At 36.6% G+C, this 23,090-nt stretch overlaps 1 protein-coding gene across 1 annotated transcript in view; it reads left to right on the top strand.

Moving 5' to 3' along the window:
• Nucleotides 1-5,683: 5,683 nt before the first annotated feature.
• The window catches only part of LOC113225940 (myosin-M heavy chain), a 68,694-nt gene continuing 51,287 nt past the window's right edge, over nucleotides 5,684-23,090 (top strand). The window contains exons 1-4 of the mRNA XM_026458421.1: nucleotides 5,684-6,490; nucleotides 7,726-7,882; nucleotides 19,107-19,221; nucleotides 19,942-20,182. Coding sequence (XP_026314206.1) covers nucleotides 5,684-6,490; nucleotides 7,726-7,882; nucleotides 19,107-19,221; nucleotides 19,942-20,182 — 1,320 coding nt within the window. The remainder of the gene's footprint in view (nucleotides 6,491-7,725; nucleotides 7,883-19,106; nucleotides 19,222-19,941; nucleotides 20,183-23,090) is intronic.

The following is a 23,090-nucleotide window of genomic DNA, read 5'->3' as shown; positions in this document are numbered from 1 at the left end:
TTGTATTAATTTTTTATTCGTATTAAATAATTAAAAAATGTTCTTAAATAAGGAAACAGTTTCATTATTTTGTATTATAGCGGAATACGTCATACGACTTCTCTTGCTCAATGACGTTTCGAGTAACCTTTTTAGTGGTGTATACTACCTCATTACTATAGGGCCCGGATTTAATATGTAATTACATATTTTTGACGTCCTTTAATTTGTTTTCTACATAAATAATGATATTTAGAATAAAAAAGTGTTATTTTATTTAATTAAAAACAAAGGTGCGTGTGTACTTGAAAAAATAATAGTAGGCGGAGAAGAGCAGGCGACAGAAACTTATAGTGCCCCCTATGTATAGCTATAATAATATGTAGCACGAAAAGGCCAACCTAAAATGTTATACCTGCAATATTTTTGCAATGTGTCTGTTATCTTCGATTGGGCATAGATTTTTTAAATATTTTTTCCAAAAAATTACATAGTTCAAAAAGACCGGTAGCGTTTGCGGCTTGCATTTTACAGGTAGACAATACTCACCACAGACCACATAAAATACTCACCTATCTCCTATATTCTCTATTCAATATTGGAAAAATTCAATACAGAAATTTAGCACTTACTTGAAGCATATTATTTAAACATAATCTATAAGCGAAAATTTACGAAATATTTGCCATAATTTAATCTATATCGAACAAGGGATTTACGCATCCGACAGCTTGACATTTCAATAATATTAAGAAGTCGAAATTTGGCACTGAGCACGGCTGTTTCACATTACTGCTTTTTTAAATTTAAAACTTCTATTTCTACAATGTAGAACAATAAACTCTCCTTTGGATCCGTATTATATACTTTACATACTTTATATACTTTGATAGTGGAATAATGAGGACAGTAACCGATGCTCACCTTATATTTGGTATTCAAAAAAAATTTTTTTTTTTATTATTGGTCTTTTCTTATAACGGTTGATGACATTTATAACCAGTATATCTTTTGATATTGATCTCCTAATAAATCTTGGTTGCTTGGTTGCGTCCTCCATTCGGTAGGTTAGGTAAGGTTAGTATATGAAAAAGCACAAGCTAATTTGCTTGAGTTTCCGAACATGTTTACAGGTCTATTTTTGATGCTCATTTGTCTTAGTTTTGAGGCCCAACTTAAAACTATCAAAGTTAATTTATAAAATCAAACATTTTTTGCGTAGCTCAGAACAGATTAAAATATACTTACATTGATTTAATTTATTTTATGTCTCAGAGAAAGAGGATCAATCAATAAAAAAGATGACCGTTTAGATTGTTAGACCAGTTCCTTTTGTAAATTAAAATGAATGACATTTAAATACATGTCATTTTATTTGGCATGTTGCGTTCACAAGGTTCACTTCCAGTGGGATACATTGTCATCGTATGAATTTGTTAATGAAATACTTTTAGCTTACATGTGAATTGTTCCAGTTTTGTGAACTTAATAAAAATAACTACTATATGGCTACGTCACTATAGTGAAAAATAGGGTGATTGGCATCGGGGTTGTTGCTGATGCAGATTTCTTATACATTACTGATGCGGATGCTGATTTTTTGACCTTGAATCAGCGGATGCTGCTGATTTGATCTATTTCAAAAAGAACTTGAATAATATACATGAACCTGTCTTCATGAAAAAGCTTTTGTATTTTCTTTGGTATTGTAATGGTATTGTAATAAAATATTGTTTCAATGACGTTATGACATTTATTCATAAAGTAAGCAATCTGTGTAAAATCTATAAATCAATCAATCTGTCTCTCAAATGCCTAGCTTAAACGTAGTAAATTTTTAAACGAAGTTATTTTTTAAAAACACTTGCAGTTTATTTCTGGTTTAAGGTTCGTAAATTATTTGAACGTACCTTTTGGTTTTTTAAACGTCGCGATTTGCCTAAAAACATCACTTCCACTATTATTCGTTTGCGCTTAGGCCATGTTTGCACACCTGTATTTTTGCGTAAAATCAGAGTTCGAGATCACTCTCTGTGCGAGTGCGGCCTAGAAGACGGTACCTTGGAACACATTTTTTTCAATTGTCCTAATAATGCTGTTCCACTTTATAACTTACTTTCTCCAAAATTCCCCCGCCCCGTTAACATAAACAACCTCTTAACTTTAGTGTTCTCCCCCCATATTGTTACTCTATGTAAATTTATCCACTTAAATAACATATATTTATAAATATTGTTTTGCTGTTTTGTTTTACATTCTCAACTGAGTACTCCCGTAGTCCAACTTACCAACACCGGTTAATGTCCTATTAGAGCTTAGCGAAAATTTTTTTTTTGTTTCGTTTTTTTTTCTTTCAACTGTGACATTGGCAAAATCATCAGTTCTCATATTGATGGAGCCATAAAAATAAAAAGTGAAGTGAAGTGAACGTACCTTTCGAGTCATGTTACGACTCGAACATCCGCAATGAATATCAGCATCAATCAATGCGGAGTCTGATGTGGACGCGGATATTTAAATTTATGCAGATTATCCGAGGATGCTGACATTCGCTACAATCCTGGATTGCATTAATATCTTAAATATATTTAAGATATTATATCTCAATAAATTTTCAATGAATTTTATATTATTGTATGTCTTGTATTCTCTTGTAGAAACGGGCAAATAATGTAACATAATGTTTTTAGTAGCAGTAGAGTCCTTGTGAAAGAGTTCGTCCAGGGAAGTACTGCCACCTTACCTATTTCTGCCGCCAAGCAGTAATGTCAGGATTATTGTGTTCCGGTTTTGAAGGGTACCTAAGGATGCTGGAGACATTACAGGCACGTGTGACTTGTCAACTTATGTTTCAAGGTGACGGGTGCAGTAGCAGTGCCCCCCAGATCTTTGTGATTTAAAGCTCTGAGTGGCACTGCAACTGTTATAGACAGGCGTGTAGCTTACCATCAGACGCACGACTTGTTCGTCCCGAGTTGATGTGGTAAAAAAGAATGTTAGTTCAATAAGGTAAGTATAAAAACAAACAAAAACAAGTCTATTTGGTTCAAACACGGAAATGTGTTTAGTGTGAATGCGTTTTGAATGGGATTGAAAAATTTATTTATAAAGCTGCCTGTGAATTTATCTTTATTTCGTGGATATACTTCATGAGGGTTATCCATGGATCGGCAAGCAAAAAGGGCCTATTTTGTATGCTACTTGGATATAAATGAAATGAGTTCTCCCGTTGCTTACAAATTAAGTTTGAATTATCGCAACACACAGCCTTTTTCTTAGTACTTAACTGTATGAGTACGTACATAAATGTAACTCGGTAAATTACGTACGAAGATCTTCCCCACTGAAACTCAAGTTCATAAAATATTGGTTTCACGTAACGCTATATCTACTTGTTGCCGAGGTAGGCAAGTAAAGCGGCCCGTGTCGGAAGGATTCCAACCGCACAGTTTACGCTGACAAATGGCTCACTCGTGGTAGAACTCGAGTTTCTTCAGTATGTACCTTCTTCCAAATAATAACTCATTCCACCCGCTTTTGATCGTAATTTTTGCTTTGCAACTTCTCATCCCCGCGGGCACTCCCCTTTGTCACGGAGTTTAGTACAGTATCTCCGTCTATAAATGTTTGGGACACTTTTATACAGGACCAAGTATTCTCTAAATTTTAGAAATACAAATATTTGCATGTATTTTTTTTTTAACGCACACACACAGCATAGCCCCGCATTAGGGAAACTCTGCGTCGCGGGTGCCATGGACACACACATAGACAAACACAAGTTACACCCAAACTCATGAGAGAAATAAATGTAGGCCATACAAATATTTCTCCCGGCCCAGGAATCGAACCTGGGACCTCTGAGTGTCAGTCCGGCATGGTAACCGTTCGGCCACAGAGGCAGTTAAGTATTGTTTAGCTGTTGTTGAAGTATTTGTTTTGTGACTAAACGTACTGACTACAGTATATACTAATACATACTAATGTATCTACTATATCTATGCGAGAAAATATCGTCATACATTATTAACAGTTCACACATCATTGTCGAAAACAACAAATGTTAGGAAACAATAAACAATTATAGGAAAAGCAAAGTTAAGTTATAAGGTATCATCATATTTTCCCTTTAGTAATTGCTAAGGAAGCAATTACCTATATCGTGGCCCGAGTGATATATTCCCCAAGTTCGTAGTCATTAAGTCTAATTTGGACCAGCCGTAGTTTGTTCGTAGTACCTAGTACCTACCTTATGCACGAATATGCGCAACTGGCAGTGATAGCTAATGTACTCGTGAACCCATAGATTTAGTATATAGGTAAATGTACTCCTGAATAAAGACAAGATTCTCAGTCATTGGTGACTCTTCGTCAGTAAAAAATACCACCTAAATACCTACAACCTCGGGTGCTCCTAATAATGTACAAGTGGCTTAATTGTCCGTCTTACAACTAAGAGCGCTTACGCACTACATCCAATCTGTATCATTTCCGAATCCTGTTAATAACTAATAACTGCTACCGGAAAAACTATGGGAGAATTATCTACTTGTGTTACTAGATCACTAATGAACTTATATAAATATTTTTCTTAATTGGTGCATCTCTTCACGAATAATTTATTGAGTTTAATGTTATGAAAATCTATTTCTAGGATCGTTATTTTAAATTTGAGTGCTCGAGGATAATCGACGTACTTAATATAGTTTTTTGTATATTACTAAATGTATACATAGATGAGCAGTTTCAGTAATGTTTAGTAAGGAATCGATAACACTGAATATATAATATAATAAAGGTATTCCGTTAACACAAAAATAGAGCGCTAATGTAATTCGTTCATTTAATGCGGCAAAACATTTTTGGTCTGTAACTAATTGGACGTAATCATAATCAGTTACAGATGATATTTTCAAGTAAAATAAATACCTCAGCGTTTAATTTTACTGTTTCAGAAAGGGAAGAAGATGAAGGAAGACATTCATTTGTTACCACAAGCACCACAGCAGAAAAACAAAACAAATACTAAATATGTGAAAGCATAATAAAAATAAAATCAAAAGAACATAAGAGATATCAAATCGATTCGTTGATATTAATATAAATGTATTATCTAACCAAACACAAACTAGTTAATATAAATTTGTTGTAATGTTAAAATTTAAGTGCAAGCATATCAGTATTCTGAGCACCTATATATAGACTGACTTAATTTGATGTCGTACTTTATAGATAAGTGGTGACGTTATCAGACATTATCAGGAAACGATAAGATTACCAAAGGAAGCTAGGAGTTTGTAATCAATATTAAATTCGAACAATTCCACAGTGTAATAAAAATTGCCTATGTATCTATGTAGTACAAGTGTGGTAAACGACACGTCATCTTTAATACAGTTGTGCTTATATACAGGTACGTATAATAGTCACAGGTGTGAGTGTTGAAGCCGCATCGTTTGTTATTAGTTTGCAACGTAATAGTTTGTATCCATACCTCGTTCCGTTAATGATATAGTTATCGGCTTACTCAGTACGCTTTGATTAAATGATTTGTACAGGTGTCCAGTTCTGTGCCAACTGCTTGCGCAACTCGGTGATAAGAGTCTCTGAACCGCAGTGTTTTGAAAAATGCTATCGTAACTTATGACCTGAATAAGTGTCTGGGGTGATTTTGGTGTTTATACAAGAGAAGTGACGAACGACAATGGATCGACTGAAGCACAAACAGAAGAAAGAGAAACCAATCAAGAATGTAGATAAAGAAAAAACACATTCTTTCATTAAAGACGTCAAAGCGATTCAGGAAAACTTGAAAATAAAAGAGATCTTGAGGACCGTAAGAATGAACAACAGTGTGCGAGTTCCACGTGGCAGCAAAATAACGAACAGTAAGCACCTTAATGACAAGGAATCCTTCTTTGACGACGATCTTAATGCTGCAGAAGAACAACGGATTGAACCATTTAGTGCGACTAATCCTGTGCTGGTCCCAACAAGTAGTGATATTACAGAGAGCGAAGATATTATTCTTAATTATAACGATATAAATTCAGAAGTAAATGATGATCCCGTTGTACAGAAACTGGATATTGTGCATGAAAATGAGATAAGAAATGAAATTTCAAAAGTACAAGAAGAGTCGTTACAAGATTCCCAAGAGACTGAAAGAATACCTGAAGAAACTCCAGATGTTAAAGCCCAGAAAGATCCAGAAAATAAGAATATACCGTTGGTAAAATTCCGTGACAGAAAATTGTCTTTAGATCAAACTATGCTATCACGACGCGTTTCCCAATCTGAATTGGACCTTCATTCAATAGGAAAATCTCCATTAGAGAGAAAATCATCTTTCTTCAAAAAAAAAATGGATAGCTTTCTTAAAAATACCACAGAAATATTTAAAAGGCAGTCGTTAAGTAATAAAGTAGAACTTGAACGTCGCAGAGGGTCCATGTCTGTATCATTGCAGTCGTTAAACGAGAAAACCGAAGATTTATTGAAAAACAATCAAGTAAGTAACAACTCGCAAATATTTTTATGAGTCTATATTTTTATCCCTTTCATAATACGTTTTTTTCCTATTCATTGCAATATTTTTTATAATCACAAGTATTTCTTCATAAAAGTGTTATTTATGCATTCCCAATTCCTGCATACAGTACGTTATTATGACAGGAAATTATATTTAAGGATTGGCTCCCTACTGAAATGTATCCTTTGCGCTATGACATGGTGTTTATCAAAAATTAAGTATTTATTTAATTGTATTTATTTATTTAAGCACACCAACAGATAGTACATTATTACATTGAAAAAATTGTACATGGCATTTCCGGTCATGGTCTGATGTAATGACCCATTACAGACATGCACAGCATTGACATGAGCAATAATACTACTTACTTAACACTAACATAAGTAATTAACATAGAAAGATATTTAAAAAAAATACATTAAATTAGCCAGTTTATATATAAGTATCAAAACTTCATCAGGTATTGCAAATGTCCGTGGTCGACGATGACCACCTCTCATGAAGTGGCCTCTGGTCGATTGCCCCTATTACATTAACATAAAAAAAATCTTAAGTCATAATATCACTTACTTATATTTTTATTCTAAAACACACTTTAAAGGAAAGAAAAGTTTAATGTAAGCTATTGTGATACTATCAGTAAACACTTTAAAACATTTGTTGTTTTTCGGACTTTCGCCAGACCTCGCTCAGTACCTCGAAACGTATAATATGTGAGTTTGACGAATAATTGCCCAGCTCCTAAAATGCAAATTTGAGTTCATAGTAATTTGATATTGATTTGTTCTCAATTCCAAATTTTTTACTTACTTGCTCATAACAAAAAAAGAATGAATGATTAATGAAAAAGAAATAAACTAATGTTTTTATTATATTTATATTTTTGTATAAGTATATTATCTGATTAAGAGAAGCTAAAGACAGAACTAAAATTATTATAATAAAATACATATGCTTGCATATGCTTGAATGGTTACCTGACACGCAGAGGTCCCAAGTTCGATTCCCGGGCCGGGAGTAATATTTATATGGTCTACATTTATTTCTCTCGTGAGTTTGGGTGTAATTTGTGGTTGTCTATGTGTGTGTCCATGGCACCCGCGACACAGGGTTATCCCTAGTGTGGGGCTATGTTGAGTGTGTGCGTTGTTATTATTATTGTTATTATCAATAGCTCAACCATTGACCACCATTAAACTTCTTCAATATAGGAAGGTAGCTTGACAAGTTTGCAGTCTTCCTCGACCGTGGGCCGGAGTAACTCAAGCTTAGCCGCGAGTCAGAGTCCGGCCCAGGAATACCGCGCCGGCAGCCAACCAGTTCTCTCTGCCAGCCAGCCTCTTGGTGAACCTTCGTCTAGGTATAATGGTAAGTAATTACAAATGCTCCTTTGTTTTCTTATTAACATTCAAACATGTATTTTTCCCCTCGTCTATGGGAAACTTCATACTACAACTAACTACATACCTACTGCTGACACCATCTTCAGACATACGCTGTCCATTCACAGGCAAAGGCCACTCCATTTACAAGCCCCTTGTGTTTTCGTATCCTCTGCACCCTGTCAACAAATTTATTAATGCCATCCTTCACCTTTCATCTAGAATCCATGAAGTTCTGCAGCGTGTCCAGAATGTTGATTTAGTTTTTCTTTACCCCGACTTCGTTTTTCTTCACGAACTCAAGATTACTCTCTAACTGCTGAAACCATGCTTATAGAACGACTTCCATCAAAATCTCTTGTATGTAGGACTGTTATTTGATATAATCAAAAGTCGAACACGTTAAATATCTAATTATATGAAAAATTAAGGTGGTTATCTAATGTTGTTGCGCTCTATTAATTTATATTGACACTCGCAATGTAATTTGTTTTTTATAAACAAAGGAAAGAAATGACAAAAACTAAAGTTATTCATTGAAATAAATAAAGTGTAAAAAGTACACCTAAAATAACTGGTTAAATATGAAAGTGTGGGATCGACAACGAGAATTATAGACGTTTTCGAGTTGTTTGGGAGTGCTTATAGAGAATGTGGCATTAATATCTAAATCCAAGATGGTTGCCAGGAATTTTCAAAAAATTATTTTTGGTAATCCTTATGGAAATCCCATTTATATCTGAATATACATATAATGGCGGACACGACTTTTCGCATTTCTAAATCCAAGATGGCGGGCACGATTTTTAGAATAATGGCAAGTTGGGTATCGTTTTCGAGGTATTTGAGGTGCTTATTACGACTATAGCACTTATTTGTAAATCCAACCTGGTGGACACGATTTTTTCAAAAAAATGCAATGTGGGTATTCTTTTCGAGTTATTTGGGGATGCTCATTACGAATATGGCACTCATTTCTAAATCCAAGATGGCGGGCACAATCTTTCGAATAATGGCAAGTTGGTTATCGTTTTCGAGGTATATGGGGGTGTCGCGATTTAGTACAAGTTTTTTAATATCAAGCATTAATAAATTTAGTCTGTTATGATACCTAAGAGTAGGGAACTAACACGGCAGTACAGGCATCTCAAATGAAGGTGAGATATCAGGCATCTATTGGGAGTGCACTGGTTGGTCGGCACTACAGTTGGTAAGTTTGCACAATGTTTATTACTAACGTAGATACAGTATTTGTTGACTAGACAGCCTGAAGATAGAGTATGACGAAACAGTAACAGAATTAGAATGAGACCGCCACTTGTCTTGAAGGTACAAGGGGGCATGAAGCGGTTGTAGAGGAAGGGCTATAGGGGTGTGTGCCCATCTTAGGGATCGGAGGATCCCACTAGTTCAGATCCGGAGGATCGATATGAGGTCAAGGACCTGTTAGGACAATTATAGTAGTCCTTTGAAGTAAAATGGAGTTAGAAGAAGTGTACATGAAGAAAGATATTCTATTTAAAGGTTGTTGTGATAGAAAAAATATCGCATATGTAATTTACATTATGATTGCACCTTAGACGTGGCGTGTGAGGGCCCGCATTTTAATGACACCTGTTCGAAATTTTCTACTACGAATGCCCGAAGAAAGAAACTAGGACCAAGATGTCACCTTTGCTTTAAGATAGGACATTTCATAAAAGATTGTAATATGAAGAAACCATGTTATCATTGCAAGGGTACACACAACAGAGCCTTGTGCCCAAAGAAGTTTGCCGTAAATTAGAAATAAATTGCTGTTCTATGTTTAACCAAAGTTAATTTTTGCAGACGGCAGTGGTGACTATAAAGAGTCAGAATGAGGAAAGAAAATGTAGGCTACTATTATTTAGTGGCAGCCAACGAAGTTACATCACACAGCAATTAGCAGATGAACTAAAGTTAGTTATTGATAAAGTAGACCAACTAATAATATTTACCTTTGGGTCAGAATCACCTACACAAACTGCAAGTCCTTCTGTTAAAATTGAATTAAAGACTGGGCGAGAAACTACAAGAAAGATACGAGCAAATATAGTACCTCACATCACTAACAGAATATCAGTGCCAGTGCAGAAAATATGTGTTGATTTACTAGCTGATGATGGATCTGCGGGAGAGAAAATAGATATCTTAATTGGAAACGATTATTACTTTTCATTCTTTAAATCAGAAAGTAAGAAATTGTGTGACAATTTGTTTTTAATCAATACTGAATTTGGTTGGATATTAAGTGGCAAATTTGATTCGGATGATCAAAATATATATAGTATAGTATAGTCAATGCCATGGCCCAGAATGTATGTACTACACAGAGCCTGACCTTCCTCTCAGAAATACAGATTTGACATTTTTGTGGTCACTAGAAAGCATAGGGATCTTAGATTCTCCTAAGGTTACAAGAGAAGATGAAGCAGTAAAACACTTCAACAACAATGTCAAGTATGTAAATCAAAGATACATGATTAAGTGGCCTTGGATTCAGTACCCACCAGAAATACCTACTAAATTTGGACTAGCATATGGAAGGTTGAAGGGGCTGCTACAGCGAATTGATAAAAATACTTAGGAAGAATATGTACAAATTCTTAAAGCACAACTGCAAAGTGGCACTATAGAATTAGTCGAACCTGAGGATGATGCCACAAGACAAAGAATTCCACCTTTACACTATCTACCCCATCATATAGTCAAGCAAGAGAGGAAAAAAGGAAGGTTGGTGTATGATGCTTCAGGGAAACTAAAAAATCATAAAAGTTAGAACGAATGTATAGAGGACCTTCTTTGATTGGAGACTTACTCGCAATTCTCCTACAATTTTGTACTTATAAAATTGCTATTACAGCTGATGTAGAAAAGGCCTTTCTACAGATAGGTCTCCAAATAAAAGACAGAGATGTCACAAGATTTCTATGGCTTAAACATGTAAATCAACCAATCTCTAAAGAAAATTTACTACACCTGCGATTTTGTAGCGTGCCTTTTGGGATTATTTCAAGTCCATTCATACTAACTGCTACAATAAACTACCTTATTTCACAAAACTACCCAGACTTATTGTCAAAGATTACCGATAAATGCTACGTAGATAACCTTGTAAAAACCTTGCAAAAACAGTAGAAGAAGCGCAACAGTTGTACAAGGACACTAGGAGAGTTTTCCAAGATTTGTCAATGAATATCCGTGAATGGAACTCTAACAATCCTGATTTCCTTAAGACAATTCCACAAGAGTACAGAGCAACGACTTCTGCAAAAACCAAGATGTTGGGTTTAGTGTGGGACACTAAAAAAGATACTTTGCGTCTAAAAATAAAAGAGAATTTACTGGATGAACAAAATACTAAACAAATTCAATATAAAAGAGAAATACTTAGCACTATAGCTTTAGTATATGATCCTTGTGGATTTTGTTCACCCTTAATATTACGTGCTAAATTGTTACTCCAACAGCTGTGGGAAAATAAACTCAAATGGGACACACTACTACCTGAGGAGTTAAAACAGAAATGGGATGAAGTAACTGACTGTTTAATGATGGTTCGAAATGTCGTTATACCACGATTTGCTTGTATTGCACCAGAAGAAAATACAGTCACATATGAATTACACTGTTTTACAGACGCATCAAAAGATACCTATGCTATAGTTCTCTACTTACGTTCAAGTAATGGAGTTGATACCAAGGTAGCCTTCTTAATGTCCAAGTCTAGAATTACACCAAGACAAGACAAAGATAGCTTGAAAATTCCAAAATTGGAATTACTCGGATACTATATTGGAAGTAAACTAATTTTGTATGTCAAAAATGTGATTGGACTAACAATTGACCATCAATACTTGTGGACAGACAGTATGGTCGTTTTGGGTTGCATGAAATCAAATAAATTATTACCACTATTTGTTTCAAGAAGAATCAATACAATCAAGCGAAACAAAGAAATCCAGGCTTGCTACATCAACACAGACAGTAATCCTGCCAATGTAGCAACACGACCTGACCTTTGGACAGAGAAAAATGACTTGTGGTTCCAAGGTGCATCATTTCTTCTTAAGGACAAAAGTGAGTGGCCACAAAGTATGTATCTTGAAAGTGAGGAATCGTCTTGTGTGTTGGGGGAGAGTCTGGACGTTTTATGTCCAGATATAACAATGGTGACTAATGACGAAGAGGATATAAATGAACTCACTGGGTGTAGCTCACCAAAACAAGATTGTTACCAGCTGGAGAATACCCGGGAGGTGAAAAATTTGAAGACACTGCAAAGAAAATATTTTCCTAATGAAGTTGAAGGTAATGTAACGCATCTCACCAGAAATGTAGGTCTGTATCTTGGTGTGGACAGTGTGTTGAGATGCCGTGGACAGATGGCTAACACGAACTGGTCTTACGATACCAAACATCCTGCTCTCACCCCTAGAGATAGTGAGTACACAAGCAAATTGATACAAGAAATGAGGAGAAGACTATCATGTGGGTGTGTGGCATACGTTAAGCTCGATAAGAGAGAAGTTTTGGATACCTCAAGGAAGAGCGCAAGTACAAAAGATATTAAGACACTGTGAGAAATGTGTGAAGCATGGATTTGGTCCCTATAAGCTACCGCACCTCAGATTTGCCAGCAGAACGAGTTAATTTAAGTGCCCCTTTTACCTACACCGGTATGGATTATTTTGGTCCACTTTACATCATTGGAGAAATAGGCAAGGAAAAGAGATGGGTATGATTACTTACCTGCTTAGCTGTGAGAGCCATCCATATGGAAATAGTGAAAGATTTAACTGCCGACGATTGTCTACTAGGTTTAAGACGCTTTTTTGCGAATCGGGGAAAACCTGAGGTAATCATGACAGACAATGCAACCCTTTTTAAACTGACCGCAGAAGTTGTCTCAGATACAATCAAGTGGAAGTTTATACCGCAACTAGCACCTTGGCATGGGCGTTTTTATGAAAGGATGGTTGGACTTGTCAAACACTGTATGAAGAGGACCCTGGATAAACATCTCTTAAGGGAAACACAGTTACTTACTGTGGTCAAAGAAATAGAGTCTGTTTTGAATAGTCTACCCCTGACATGTGTTGGCTCGGAGCCTGAACAAATATTGAAATCAGCCGATTTTCTTTCATTGGGGAAATGCATTGCTCTGGAACCGTTAAATGGAAATATACCTCCTGGAAGTACATGGAAGTACATGGAAGTACGTCGACAAAACAAGCCCTAATAGAAGGTTGGATAAGAGGACACAAGATCGTGGCAGAGTTTAGAAAAATGTTTACCACTCAATATTTATTCAGTCTTAGAGAAAAATACAATTACAGTCCATAGCAACCCAGAGTAACAAATAGTAATATGCCAGAGGTCGGTGATGTAGTTCAAATCAAAAGTGATGTCAAGAACAGAAATAAGTGGAAGGTAGGAAAAATAATTTCATTGACTCGTGGAGCTGATGGGGAGTGTCGAATAGCAAAAGTGAAAGTAGGCAATTCAGAGTACACTCGCTCGGTAGGTCACTTATACCCACTTGAAATAAATAGTAAGAGGAATGAAAGTGAAGAAGGTCTTTCTGAGCAAGTTCCTGAAGTAGAGATTGCCAAGTCCTCTGAAAGTCAAGAAACAAATTCTGCTAAGCCGCCTGCTGGAGGGGTGGAAGTAGGACACGAGCTGTCTGAGGCTCTGAATGATCTAACGCCAATAAGAGTTAAGAGGAAAGCAGCAATCAGAGCAAGAGAAAAGATGACCGAACTTACTCGCAATCTTCTCACACTTTTGTAGTTCCTGTTTGTAATTTAGTCTGTTATGATACCTAAGAGTAAGGAACTAACACGACAGTACAGGCATCTCAAATGAAGGTGAGATATCAGGCATCTGTTGGGAGTGCACTGGTTGGTCGGCACTACAGTTGGTAAGTTTGCACAATGCAAAGGTTTTCGCGTGTTAGGGTTATATTGGGTGCCACACGATGCCAACTTCACATTCAAATCTAATTTTAGTACACCAGACTTCGAAGCGTTGACCAAACGTCAAGCGCTACGAGATCTGATGAAGGTTTTCGATCCTTTAGGGTTTTTATATCCCGTTATTAATCGGGTAAAATTATTTTTCAAATAACTTGGCAGTTAGTGAATGTGTGGGACGATGTATTACCCTGTGCTGAACGCGAGTTTTGGGCGGAATGGTACCGCAACGTGGAGTCTGTAAAGTTAGTAACGATACCACGTAGCTATTCCTACATTGTTGGTCCTGTCGCTCGAGAGTTGCACTCCTTCATAGACGTAAGTGGTCAAGCTTATGCCTGTGTTTCTTTGAGTTTATTATGAGTAAATCAAGAGTCGCATCATTGAAGCAATCTTCAGCGTCTCGACTTGAATTGCAAGCCCCGCTGTTAGGGGCCAGGTTAGCAACGACGATCTGTGAGCAGCACCGAACAAAGCCCACTAAGCGATATTTCTGGTGCGATTCACAGACCGTTCTGGCTTGGATCCGCAAACCTGCTGGTGATCCCAACGGGTGCGATTCGTAATGTATAAACAACAAATGACATATTTTTAGTCGATATGACGCTCAACAGATATAATTAATTTATGGTATACAGACATTTGACATATTCTTGCATGATATAAGGGTCACTGGGAATAATAGACGATTGATATAACAACTTTCAATCCAATATGCCGATGTCATAATGTTTATTTTATATAAACACTCCAGATATAACATTCAATGAGTATTATGTTGAATGTGTATGTGTGAAAAAAAAATTAATGTAATTCCAGTGGTGTTTAGATGCAACGGTGAATGAACCGATTTGTTTGGATTTCCTAGTTAGTTCAACCTCCTCCTCTGGGTTTAGGATAGATTAGTATATGACAAAGCTGCCAGGACCGAATTTGGTTGCATTTGCTAGTTGGTTCCACCTCCTCCAGTGAGTTTAGGTTAGGTTAGTATATAACAAAGCTGCCAGAATTTATTATTATTATATGATTATTTGTTGTTATATCTTCCATTCCACACCCGATCCCAACACCTTCGTGAGAAATCGTACTAGCGAAATTTCCGAGCTTACTCAACCTTACGAATGGTTTTGGATTCCACCCGAGCTTAATGTGGCTGATGATGCCACTCGAGTCGTGACAGGTGGTAAGGATTCGCTAGTCTGGCTGCGGGGCCCCGACATCATTTTGTCGGGACAAATAGAGTTCCCCGCTGAACCATGCACTCTAGTCAGTGATCACAATGTCAAATCCCTTTTAACGTTAGCTCCTTCCAGGCCCTTCAACATGGTACATCCAAAATGTCAGGATTTTGTTTCTTGGTATGGTATGGCTTCTCCGTGCCACACCCCGAGCCCACCAGTTTTTACTCCTCATTAGAAAAAAAGCTTTTAGTAAACGTCTTCGTGTACGAGAAGGGCCGCGTCTGCTACTCGCCCGAGACGTCAACAATGTTGAATTGCACCTGCTGCACCAAAGTCAATTGGAGAGTCTAAGCAAGAGCCATTTGGAGCGCTTACCTCTAAAGCAGGACGACGATGGCCTGTACTGCCTGGATGGTCTAATCTCTACAGTTAGCAAGGTCGCGGAGGATATGAAGCAACCCTTAGTTTTGATCGGACGCAATCACATAGCTCGGCTCATTGTGAGCTACTATCATGCGTGGGCTGGACACGGCGTTCGCGAGATAGTTGTCAATGAACTTCGGCAGCGCTACTGGGTTATTCAACTACGTCACATGGTCAGAGCAGTAGCTGCAAATTGCCAGATCTACAAAAACAGGAAAGCTTTGCCATCCATTCCACCGACTAGAGTCTTGCCTGCTGAACGCCTCATCCATCACAAGCGTCCCTTTTCCATTTTCGGTTTAGACTATTTCGGCCCTGTGGAAGTCACTGTAGGACATCGTAGAGAGAAGCGTCGGATCGCCCTATTCACTTGCTTCTCAACCAGAGCTGCCCATTTAGAGGTTGTAGAAAGTTTGTCAGCGGATTCTGCGATAGTGACTCTACGTCGTTTTATGTCCAGACGAGGATGTCCGAAGCAGATTTATTCCGACAATGGGACCGCCTTTGTTGGCGACAGCCGCGGAATCGATGGGTGCGGGAGTATTTACTGTTAATTATTCGCTGTTGAACCCAAGAAGGGGGAGGGGGGTGATGTCGTCGTGATATGCGAAGGTAACCAACCGAGAGGAGTGTGTCCACCCCGCTCGAGACCACATTGTCAGGGTAGCGGACGTGAATACGGCTGGTGGAATTTGAAGACGTCCAGTCAGAAAGCTCGCTAATTTGGACGTTAATTTTAGTGACTAAGTTGTTTGTTTTTTTTTTGTTTCTTTTGCATTGCATAGTTTTAACATGGTATTAAGCTACTTAAGGTACTTAAGGTAAACTGCTAGTTTACGAGGAGGGCGATGTCGAGGACAGACCCTCTTTATAGTTTTTAGATGTGTAATTAGTTTATGTTTAGGTCTTTGCCTCTAGGTCCTTTTCTTGTCTCTGCGATTTTTCTTCTGCTGTTTTTACTGTCTTTTTTCTTCTATAATAATACACCTTTTCCTATCTAAACCGCCGTTTCCTTCGCTGTCCTCGATAGGTGCTCATGACAAACATGGAACTAATTTCCAAATCCAAGATGGCGGTCACGACTTTTCGAATAATGGCAAGTTGGATATCGTTTTCGAGGTATTTGGGGGTGCTCTTTACGAATATAGCACTTATTTGTAAATCCAAGATGGCGGATACGATTTTACATATATCGGTATGTTGGGTATTATTTTCGAGGTATTTGGGGGGAGCTCATTACGAATACAGCATTTATTTCTAATCCTAAGATAGCTGGTACGGTTTTTCGAATATTGGCAAGTTGGGTATCGTTTTCGAGGTATTTGGGAGTGCTCATTACGAATACAGCACATATTTCTCGTGCCCGCCATCTTGGATTTAGAAATGAGTGCCATTTTCGTATTGAGCATCCCCAAATACCTCGAAAAGAATACCCATATTGCATTTCTTTGAAAAATTGTATCCGCAATCTTGGATTTACAAATAAGTGCTATATTTGTAATGAGCACCCCCAAATAGCTCGAAAACGATACCCAACTTGCCATTATTCGAAAAATCGTACCCGCCATCTTGGATTTAGAAATGAGTGCCATATTTGTAATGAGCATCCCCAAATACCTCGAAAAGGATACCTGTATTGCATTATAAATGAAAAAAAAAACATTAATTAATGCCACAATCTCAATATCACTCCCAAACAACTCGAAAACGTCTATAATTCTCGTTGTCTCGATCAACAATGTCGAGCATATCGGTAGGCACCTGTTAGGGTACTTTGACACTTGCTGAGTCACCGCCCTTTCACTGCCATGACAAAAAAGTAACTAGTTTCGTATTGAATCTGTGTTTGTATCGTATAATTGAGTAAAATATTTATCATTTGTCTATCGAACCATCTCCTATGTGCTCCACCGCTTGAACTGGAACCCTGCACTGTTAACTCACACTTTCCTCCATTTTACTTAAATAATATGAAACTAAGCAAATTCTTAGTAATAGTAAAATAATATGTCTATTCCATATTACGATTACTTATCTTACTAATTAATACTCAATAGAGTACATGAATTTTATGCTTGATGGAAATTAACTAAAACGCCACGCTATATTTAGAATTCATACAGCAAGTCACCGTGCTGAAATGTACCTAACCATTGTGATTAATACAAGTTACTTGATTTATGTCTGCACAGTATATATCTATTGTAGAGGTATTTGTTGGTACGGAAGTTTGCCAGCTAACTGCGAGGATCAAGTAAGTAAAATATTATAGGTATATAGTTACTATCTTCTCTAGAAAAATGAAAAATAAACCATGCGTCTGCCTGAGTATGCGTGTGCCTTTGTTTTTTAATTTTCTAAAATATATAGGGCATAAAATATTAGTATTGAAATCTTTTTTTTTTTCAATAAACAGGTTATGTAGTTACATACTACGTCATGGTATAATAAATTTAAGCTCGCAACTACTATAAGTTTGGCCTAAAGTAAGCGACGTAAGTCGCCATTAATTATAAAAGAAGCAACTTACAGATAAAAAGTTTATACCTAGAGTTAAAATGTTAAATTTTCACCTTGCACCAGTCGTAAATTAAGTTTCAATACTTTTTGGAAGGACATTTAATTTTCTGAATGTAAGATAGAATATATGCTATCTTTGAGAGGCGAATACAAACTACTCAGTTACCTTCCACGCGGGAAAACTTTCAGTGGAAATCTTCATTTCCTATCTCCTTCATAGCCTTAAGTCAAAACGAGACAGGTGCAGATATTTTAAAGGGTAAATGCACGTTAAATACAATGAACTTAGCGTTGGCGTACTTTAGTGGAAATTATTCATGTCTTTCTACAAACTCATACACTCTATTACGTTACTTGAAAATAAGTAAAAAATTAGGGAACAAAAATATCTGCAAATTTATAAATATCCATGTCCACTTATAAATATAAACCCCACTCGTTTCAAAGAGGTTTGGGTAAAGATATCGATAAAATGTCTTTACAAGGGTATGTAGCCTGTGATAGGGATGTTTATTTATTTTTAACACATTTTTGTAAACGTATACTACAATACTTATAATTATATAGTAGAGACATAGAAATTCTGGAATCACGGATAAAATATTTGTAGTGATTTCTTGTCAACACTTTTACCGATAACTCGTTTTTACTCAACAATTTTAAACAAAACATAAATGGAATGCTTCTTTGTGTGACTGATAACAGATACCCTTCAAGTGCATGAAGGTCGTTACGGATGGCAACTTACCTCTTTACATGCATGGAAAATGACATATTGGCATATTAATAGGTACCTATGTCAGTCTCTATTGGTTCAGTACGAACGATTCAGATAAGAGACCACACTTAATAACACGGAATCGGCTTGAATCGGTCTAAAAAAGCTTTAGTCGAAACGCACGTCTTTTTCACTCTGTTTAAATGGTTTTTCTGATAGTCTTAATGCGAATCTTTGTCTAATGTGGTGACTCCCTAAGTCAACAGCTCTTCACCATTAAAATTCAAAATATAATAGGACAGCTTGTGTTTTCTCACCAGTGTGAAAAAATCTATGAAAAATTAGGTTTACGACAAACGTCATTGGTTTCAGGTCTAAACGAGGCCTACATCGAAGATTCATTATTGAACTCGCGTGCTATCTCGATGAGCTCAGGCTTGGATTCTGCCACAGGCAAACGGAGAACAAAGTCTAACAGATCTTCCAGGTAATTTTTAATATTTAGGAAATAAATTATTACGTTGTCCCTTCAAACTACTTTACCGTTATAAAGTCCAGCACTTTCTAGATCTGTGTGAGTTCGTTTTGATTGTGCTTCGCAAAACAAATATACGAGTTCCACGATTTTCGAATATTGAAACTTCATTTTACGTCTCATAGAAATCAAAGAAGCGAAGAAAAAGTTTTTTTGTGTGAAAACTCGACAATTGTTTGGTTTGAACTCAAAGGGTCAAAAGTTGTATAATAGCTATACTTTTTGGTACAAACCTTTGGGAACTACTTGTATATTTGTATAAATAAGTATGTAACGTTACGAGCGAGTATGTTGTAACAGTAGAAGTAGATTTAAAACCAAATTCTCTGGCGGATAGGTTCAATGAACAAGCTCGGAGGTCAGTATCGTCGTGCACAAACTGCACATTTGATTTATTCATTGCTGGTGTTGCATTTTACGGATCAATCCTACAACTACAAAAACAAAACAACTGTATTATTTTATATTAGCTCCCTCATACTGGAAATAAAAACTATTGAAACTCCTGTCTGTGATTTCAATGTTTCTTTTATGGAATTCGAAAAAAATTGCGTGTAGAGTTTAATAAATATTATTGACTGTTACATATAGCTAAATATTTTAGGGCATTAGCTATCTCCCTTGTAAGAACTCCTAGAGACGTAGTTTCATTTTGGTTACTATGAATTTCAGAATGACTTGGGCGTTCAGTGAAAATTATTCAAACGCCTTTAATCGAGCGATACAAGAGGAGCGATCTAGAGAAATACAGGTGTATACTCAACCTAATCAAGACAATACAAGTATACCGGGTGGCCCGCCTGCGGGCCGTCGGCTTTCCTACCAGCGGGCTGTTTCAGGCGAAGATCCCATGCCGTTCCGCTATCATGACTCCACTCTTAAGAAAAAGCATCTTATTCCAGAAAAGTCTGAGGTGAGCAGTGCATTAATATTTTACGATTTATTGTGGAAAAATGTGTAGTTTCATAGAGTTGTGGTCTCTGTCATCGAATATGTCATTACAAAGCTAATAGTTATTTGTTAAAGCATCATTATTAAATTCACCATAATAGAAAATTACTCGTCGCAGTTATAATCGGCTGCACCGACCCTAAAAGCCACCAAAAACATCATACAGTTCCATTCTGCTATATTATTCATTAGTATATGGTTCATTAATATATAATTATGTGAAAACCATGTTCTGTATATTAATGTTGAATGCTGAACATTAAATAAAAGGTAACGTCCATGTAGGAATAAGCAGATTCGGTAAGAATGTTGGTAGCAAAGATTAGGAGATTTATTTACCTAGAACGACGATTGTTGGCAGCCATTTTTGAAACCCAATTGATATATCTTCAATTTCAGGCAAACTTTTCAATTATTTTTTTGTTACGTGAGATAATTAACATGTTTTTGCTTCTATGTTCGCAATTTTTCGGTTCATTCCGTTATTCATTCGCACGGACCCTAATTCTGTAGGCAAAAAGAAATACTAAAACTTTGCACATAGTAACAGCATGTAAAACCATTTAATTTTTTTTATTATTTTATATACTCTCTTAAGTAGATGAGCGCTTTCCACGACAAATAGTTCAACTGATAATATCTTCTTAAACGTAAAATAGGGAAAATAAATTTGAAATACACTAAATATTAAAAAAAAAGTTTTTGCTTTGATTATCTACAAGTTCAGGTGTTTAAAAAACCTCTTCAACTCATCTTTAATAACTGGTGTTCGTAGTTTCGATATCCAATCATTTAGTTGGATGTTCGGTTCAAATCGAAGCATGTTTTATGTGTTGATCGCGTGATACCCGCACCCCGTACGCCCATCGCCGCCGACGACCTCGCTCCTCAGTTTGCCCTGGACTTCCACCCTTTACTGTAAACATTTCTGCAAAAAATATTTGGCTAACCACTATCTCTAACATTTCAAATAAATTGATAATGTCATGTCATTCACATAATGCACCGTTGAATTGACCATCAAACGTTCTGGATGTTAAGAACCTTAATTAAATAATATTAAATTAATAAGGAAGTTAGCCTAGCAATCCCTTTTAACCTACAAGAATGACTTGCACCGATTTCCTCATTTAGATTTGCAAACAAGTGAGAACGTTATGCAATGATATTCCCTGGTGAGAGGTATTGTTATTGAAAGAAACATATGCTTACAAAAATTTTTGGGGGTTAGGTCAGGCGTAGGTGTAGGTGGTTAGTAAAAGGTGGGTGTGCGCAGGTGGGTGACGCAGCGGCCGCTGTTTAGGCCATATAACCGCCCAAGCGGAGGGCCCACCGCCAGTGCTGGACGGGAGGCCGGCGAGCGAGTCTCGTCCGCCCTTCACCCACGCGTTTAACATTCGTTCGCGATATAACATTTCCAGCCTCAAGTTACTAGAATCCGATATTTTCCTCCGGTCTACTGAAAAACTCGATTTCTATTTAGAATTATGGGTGATATCATTTTAATTAAAAGAATTTGAAGTTGATTAACAACATTTTTCAACGTTGAAACTTATTTTTTTGCCTGAGTTTAAAACAAAAATTCGTAAGCTTGCAAGAAAATCTATTAGAAGTGTGATTGCGATATTGAATAATTATCCGTTTCTCTATCCTGTCTAACAAAAAAAGTGTTTTTGGAATGTGTATTTCTGGATCTGGTACGTAATAAGTAATGTTACATAAAATTCAAAACTTTATTGTCGAACGACGTCTTTCAATCTGAAAGTTATGGACAAATTTAAAATTGAAATTGAAAATCGGGCTTATGACTTAGTTGGAAAGCTGGGCGCGCGAGGATCGAGTGTCGGTGGGTGCGAACTGTTGTAGCGGTGTTCGCGCGATAAAATCTGCCTCTATATTGATTCAGGCCAAGGTGCTTCATTAACACAGCTACGACGAAGCGGGTAGTTAACTCGACCATTGTCGGCAATAGAACCGCGCTTTCTCAATTTCACACTTCATCGTTATTATTGCATATGGTGTGCGTCAGCAATCGTTTCAAGTTTTCTTATTCAAACTACCTTTTGATGAGATACCATAATATTTAACAGATGAATTTCAAATATTTGCTCCATTATTGTTATTATTGACATAATGATTTCAGTACTAATATATTTTAATAATAACTTTATTCTAATTAAATAGGTTGCGTTTTACCCACTGATTTTTACCATCATTATTTAAAGGTTGTTGGATGCAAGAAATTTTATATTAAAAATTGTCTGTGTCTTCTTAGGTAGTATTATTTTACGACTACTTTCGGTGAATACTAATAAAAGTTCAAAATAGTCGTAATGCACATAACAATAAAAATAAGAGCGCACTTGGTTCTTTAACTGAACGTACATAAAATTGGTATTGGTTAAATAGACTAGTCCAGTGTATGGACTCAATTTAAGTGTGTTTTCCAATCGAGCGGGTTTTGGATTTCTATTCGTATTGAATTTTCTCGCATCATCTCGGCGCTAACTTGTTTTTAATGCCGAGTCATCGCGCCCCAGGCCGTCGTCGCGTCGAGGGCTGTGCCACCCCTCGACGATATATCACGGCGCAGCACCTGACTCCTCTCGCACCATTCACCTATATATTCAAATGATAAACTGTCCAACTTTACAGAAAATTGCACACATAAAAGAGTTTGAAAGTTATCTTTGCTGTTATATACAGAGTACCTAATAACTCAGGTACGTACCATTGTACCTGCTTGTAATTTAACAATTCCTAATATTAATTTCACATTTGTGACCGATATATTTGAAAGCGTTGAAATGTTAGAAATTTTAATATCAAAAACAGACAAATACTACCATTTCAACACACAACAGCAAATA

The sequence above is a fragment of the Hyposmocoma kahamanoa genome, unplaced genomic scaffold, assembly GCF_003589595.1.
Source record: "Hyposmocoma kahamanoa isolate Upper Pololo Valley unplaced genomic scaffold, ASM358959v1 100021, whole genome shotgun sequence".
Taxonomy (NCBI): Eukaryota; Metazoa; Arthropoda; class Insecta; order Lepidoptera; family Cosmopterigidae; genus Hyposmocoma; species Hyposmocoma kahamanoa.
Note: the sequence above shows the minus strand (reverse complement) of the source record. Positions and strands in the feature narration are given on the sequence as shown.